General features: G+C 36.0%; 1 protein-coding gene across 1 annotated transcript; it reads left to right on the top strand.

Annotated features, from left to right (window-relative positions):
• The first annotated feature begins 285 nt into the window (after positions 1 to 285).
• LOC114289487 (uncharacterized) lies at positions 286 to 5,318 on the top strand. Its single transcript, XM_028233233.2, has 3 exons — positions 286 to 860; positions 4,121 to 4,337; positions 4,533 to 5,318. The coding sequence occupies exons 1-3, from the start codon at positions 588 to 590 to the stop codon at positions 5,045 to 5,047; spliced, it is 1,005 nt and encodes a 334-aa protein (XP_028089034.2). The 5' UTR covers positions 286 to 587; the 3' UTR covers positions 5,048 to 5,318.
• Positions 5,319 to 6,066: the final 748 nt, after the last annotated feature.

The following is a 6,066-nucleotide window of genomic DNA, read 5'->3' as shown; positions in this document are numbered from 1 at the left end:
AATGATACAAAATATCGTATTTAAATTATAATCTTTACACATTTTTTTCTGAAAAAAAAAATTACAATAATTAAAAAATCAAAAAAACCAGACTATTTCTAAAAGGACACCACACAATAAAAATAGAGAATTATCTAAAGAGAAATGGTAGAGAGCTCTAAATTTAGAGCTCTAATTTGAACTCTAGTGCAAAAAATAAATAAATAAAATAAAACAAAACACAAACATCACATCAGGTGAATCTCACCTTCCCATTAGAGTTATCAGAGCTCCTTGTATTAGTGCTACCCAAAACCTTCGGCGCCTGCGGATTGCATTTCACCTTCCTTTCGTCTTTCTCCGCGTTATTATCGTAGAAGTAGAACCCTCCACGAACCAACCACACATCGAAAGAAGCAAACCGCCTTTCTTGAATGAATTCCCGCTGGCTATATTAAAATTGAAATTGCAGCAGCCTTCCCAAATTTCAAATTAGGCCTTCAATTCTTTTTTCGGAAAACTATAATTTAGTTTCTTTGTCGAATCGATTTTGAGATAGATTTAACCTATCGAAATCAGGATCTCGAGTTTCGAGTTCGGAGGCGGCGATGGATCGGCAACACCGAGCTCCGGTCGCCATTCACGGCGGTGGAGGAAGAGAATTGGCTTCGAGTAGTTGGCTTGGAGGATTTGGTGGTTGCAGCAGTGGCGGAGGAGGAGGAGGAGGACAGTTGGCTGGTTTTAGCCACGAAAGCGAGCATGATTTGTCTATTATGGTCAGAGATTTCTTGGAGAATGGTAGCAGTGGAAACGAATCTTGGTGTAGCAGCGAGAGCGATTCTGGTTCCTCCGATCTCGCTTCTCTCGCCGATAAGATTTTGGTGCCTCTCTCTCTCTCTCTCTCTCTCATCTAATTTTGTCTTACTATGTCATTTTTGGAACCCTAGTGAGGTATTGATGTAGTTTCTCTAGTTACTATTATTCTAAACATGGCAATAGTTGCATTTGAAGTCCCTTGGTTTTAGAACCAAATTAGGTCATAACTGCGAATTCTATGTCCTACAAATCATACAGAAATGAAAAATATTAGGGTTCCCAAATATTTTACTAAGGCACACAATAACAAAGTCATAGGAAAAAAAGAAAAGAAAAAAAATTAAATGTGCATTAACCTGGTTCTTGCAAGCAAGGACATGTTAACTTGTGTGAATTTGCGTAGCATTGTGTAATGTGTGCCATGATAGGACTTTAAGTTGGAGGTCTAATAATGACTTCAACCCACACGGTAACTGAAGAGACAAGATCTGTCTATAAACAATTGTTAAATTTGGATTATTGCTGTGAAGCAATTTCCATTTCTTTGTACTTTGAACTGCAAATCATGTCATGAATATTAAGATACACGTCGAAGTTTCAGAAATATTAGGCAGGAAATGGTAGTAAAACATACACATTACAAATGTATTTGAAAAACGAAATATATAGTAAGATATAACTCATTTTCTGATCTGATTGTTTTATCAAATGCGTAAGACACTGTGTAGTCTCACCTTCCCCTTTTTTGCACCTTGTTTTATGTTTCCTGTTCTTTTCAAAACACTGCACCTCAGCATCACTACCTGCTATCCTTTTATTTTATTTTCTTCAAAGACTTAAAACATCTTCCACAACGTGTATACAATTATTAACACTTTGTGAGTTTTGATTGGGTGTTACTTGATTTGAGTGATGCCCATCCCTATTTACATCCTTGCAATAGTCTACTCTCAAATGTATTTTAGTATCACCGCCTTAACACCATTATTGCATTCCAAGTGGGATGTTTACTATATTTTCTCTCAAGAACCATGTTTTAATAAAGAAATCAACATACCTAGACACTATATTACATGCTTGACATGTTAAAGGGCATTGCTTATTCAAACACTTAATAGTTGCCTCCTTTGCGAGTGGCAACTGGAAATGTACTTCAATGAAGTTTTTACAATTTTATAGAGAAAAATACATCTTCCTTAGAGATTTCCAATAGAATATATAAGAGGGAGGGAGGGAGGGAGCTATTCCACTTACACTCTTTTACTATTGATGGCCTCGAAGTCCAAACTCAGTACTCGACATTGTAAATGTATGATCTTAGGCATCTTACTTTGTACAAAATATTGAGTGACTGTGACACATAAACACGGGTAGACATGTGATTATTGTAGGCCAATCAAGTGTTGAAGGTAAAAATGAGAAGGTGTTAGAAGAGTCATGATTTATGCAATAGATGGCTTCATATTTAAAGAACAATAGGATAATGAGCTTAGTGGAAGAAATGATGCTAAGATGGGTGATTGTTAAAAGGGGTATAATTTGAAACAGTAGAAGTACGTATATGAATAGGTGACGAGATGAGATGAAAGGATGGTTGTCTATAATGATGGCGAAGATTCATCTAGCCAACTTTTGTTGGCATTTATGATATGTATTTGTAAATGCATCGACAAAACCGTTCAAATTTCTGGTTAATATAGTTACGGCATCTTAAGAATGAAGCGGGTATATGTAGTTTAGCATTGATTAATTTTTGATGTCTTTAGTTACTTCATTTATCATCAATGATTACTTGAAAAGACTTATTATTTATTGCTAGTTAAAAATAATATCTAATTTGTCTCAATAGAATAAATGTTCTTGGCAGTCAAGAAGCCAAGGAACTACCTAATAAAGTGAAAATAGTGCTACGCACAGTCCAAGTATGTTCCGTTTCTCGAGATCCATGCTTAGGATGCAGAGTTGGCCGAATTTCCCGTTAATTATTGATATTTGTAGTTATGTCATTTATTATCAACGATGGTTATCTATAGTGATGGCGAATATTCATCTAGATAGCTTTTGTTAGCATTTATGATATGTATTTGCAAATGTGTTCACAAAACCGTCCAAATCTCTAGTTAATATAGTTACATCTTAAGAATGAAGTGGGTATATGTACTTTAGCATTAATTAATTATCGACATCTTTAGTTACTTCATTTGATCATCAATGATTGCGTGGACTTATTGTTTATTGCTAGGTAAAAATAAATTCTCGTGATACTGCCAAATTTTTTCCCAAATGATTAATTAAGGTCCTATAGTTGGATTTACATCAAAATAGAAGTAATGTTCTTGTTGCTCAAGAGGTCTAGGAAATCTCTGGTTAATATAGTTACATCATAAGAATGAAGTGGGTATATGTACTTTAGCATTAATTAATTATTGGCATCTTTAGTTACTTCATTTATCAATGATTACTTGGACTTAATCGTTTATTGCTTGGTAAAAATAAATTCTTTAGATACTGCCAATTTTTTTTTCCCCAAATGATTAATTGAGGTCCTATAGTTGGATTTACATCAAAATATAAGTAATGTTCTTGTTGCTCAAGAGGTCTAGGAACTAGGAATTACCTAATAAAGTGAAAATTTCTCGAGGCCAATGCTTAGAATGCAGAGTTGCCCAAAGTTCCCTCTGCTATCTTTAGCCAAGGAGGTTGAGCCACCTGACCCCCCATGATTTGGCCACCCTATATAAGGGGATGCCTTCCATGTATGCAATGAACATATCCATCACCTTTTGCTTCCCGGTACTACACAGTGCTCTTCATGGCCACACCATCCCCTGGTTAAGGTTGCCTTTACTCTCTCCTCCACCTCTGGTTATCTCCAGCCAGCTCAGTGCCTTCCATCTTCTAGAGGGTATCCCTTGGCCAACTCATCTTCCATCATCCATAGTATGAAAAGTGATTTTGGGAGATGCCGTCGCTAATGTAGGTGTTTTTGATGGGCACACTTCATCCAAGTGTACGCATGTTTGGGCTGCTAATATGAATATGCATCTCCCTTTATTAGTTGTGTTGCATGGACATAGGCACACCATAGGTTCTTAAAGACAAACATTTATACTAAGGTAAATTCTTAAAGTAGAAGATATGCACACAACCGTGAATATGAGAATATATCTACATACGTAGGTTCATGACGTCAAATTCACAATTAGGACTTCCCCCAAAAGTGAGTTTTTTGTTAGAAAATCTCAACTAAATCTCACTTCTCATGTTTTAGTTGTACTGTAAATTTTAGGTGGCCACTCTTTGCTGATTTTCAGCTATTTTGCAGTTGTATAAGCACTCAGTGGACCAGTACGAGAGTGATCTTGTAACAGTGGTTCAATCCTCAATTCTCTCTATTGATGAGGCCAACCATCAGTTCGACAAATCCGACTCGTGTAGTGCTAGCTGCATCAGGCTCTCCCTTGTAAAGCTCTTGCAATCTTCTGGTTATGATGCAGCTATATGTGCAACCAAGTGGCAGGTTGTTGGCAAAATTCCTGGAGGTATGTTTGCATTTTTTCTGTGCTTTGAATTTATTGTTTCCATTTCCACCATAAAAGCTGTTTCCATATATATTTTTTATTTTAAAAAGCTGTTTTTATTACTTGATAATTTTTTTGTATATAAATTGTGTTTGTGTATCATTACTCAATATGGCTTGATTCTTTATAAATATTTTTGTGCTGCTTATGATGAAGGTGATCATGAGTTCATTGATGTGATCAACCATTGTGAAGACGGCTGCTCAGAACGTTACATCATTGACATTGACTTTCGAAGCCACTTTGAAATAGCAAGAGCCGTTCGATCCTATGATGTGGTTTTGAGAGCTCTTCCACCGGTTTACGTGGGTTCCATTTCCAAGCTCAAACAGCTCCTTCAAGCAATGGTGGAAGCTTCAAGATTGTCTCTCAAGCAGAACTCAATGCCTCTTCCTCCCTGGCGGTCGCTTGCATATTTGCAAGCGAAATGGGAATCTACCTGCCAGAGAGTGGTTAGACCATATGAGCAAAGCACCAAACAAATCTACTCTTCTGCTCATCAGCAGTGTAGCGGGCTATTAAGGAGGTTGAAATCCTGTATCGCATCAGAAATCAGAGCAGGAATGCTGAGAAAATCTCCAAAAACCGATAGAAAGCAGAGGCTTGAGCTCAAAAGATGGAGGAATTCTTCGTTCAACGATAGATGCAGAGATTTTGGTGGGATGGTATGAAATTACCTTATTAGATAGCAGTTCAGAAGATCAAAATGCAATTTTCTTCCTTTCATTTGATATCTTAGATATAATATAGTAGCAATACTAACAATATAGTCATACCAATATAGCTGATCAAAAAAAAAAAAAACTGGGGTATGCCAATTTTATTTTATTTTTTGCTTGGATTGTGAACAATGAGGTCATGTCACGAAATTTTGTTTCTCTCAATATGTTTATTTTAAATCTTGATGTAATTGATATGTATACCTCGGTTTTCTTTTGGTTATCATGTGTTGTATACCTGTACTCAATGCTAGGTTGTTTTAATGTTTTTATTTATTTTTTATTTTTATGATAAGCTGTTCCTTGAACCTTTTATAATTGCATCCTTTATCTGTAGAATATATCAACTATGTTTGCATTGAGTCTCTCTCTCTCTCTCTCTCTCTCTCTCTCTCTCTCTCCTGTATTTGCATATTCGATTTTTATTTTTCTATTTTTCGCATGGCCTTGACCGGTAGAAGACAGACAGAATGTCTCAACAATGTCAGCTTTAAGAGCTTCCACAGCCTCAAAGACTCTGAACAGCCTCAATAGCTTCCAAATCTGAAGTGAGGTCCAACCACGCTACATGACTTACCTTTCTATTTTTCTTTCTGTTCCCAGTAGATTCTCTTCCTATCGATCACAGTATTTCCTTGCTCTCCCACCACTCAAATTCCCAGGTCTTTATTTTCCAACAAGAAATTTAATTTGTCCGGTTTTAGTCGTCATTAATTCATCTTGACTTGTTTTATCTTTAATTTAGTAAGAGATTTGTGTAATTGGGTTCTCAAATGTCAATATCTAAACTAAATCTGGTTGTACTAATTTATTTATTTTGATCACCTAAGAAATTTTATTACCTTGAGAAACTGAATTACATTCAGATAATAAGGGTTTGACGGATTATATGTACTAATTTTAGCATGCTTTGGTTCTAACCTGCCTGGTAGGTTTTTATAGAATTACTTAGCATATCCTACTTACGAGCA

This window comes from Camellia sinensis, chromosome 3 (genome assembly GCF_055761805.1).
Source record: "Camellia sinensis isolate YWXY chromosome 3, ASM5576180v1, whole genome shotgun sequence".
In the NCBI taxonomy this organism is placed as follows: domain Eukaryota; kingdom Viridiplantae; phylum Streptophyta; class Magnoliopsida; order Ericales; family Theaceae; genus Camellia; species Camellia sinensis.
The sequence above is the reverse complement of the archived record's forward strand: the minus strand, read 5'-3'. Positions and strand labels throughout refer to the sequence as shown.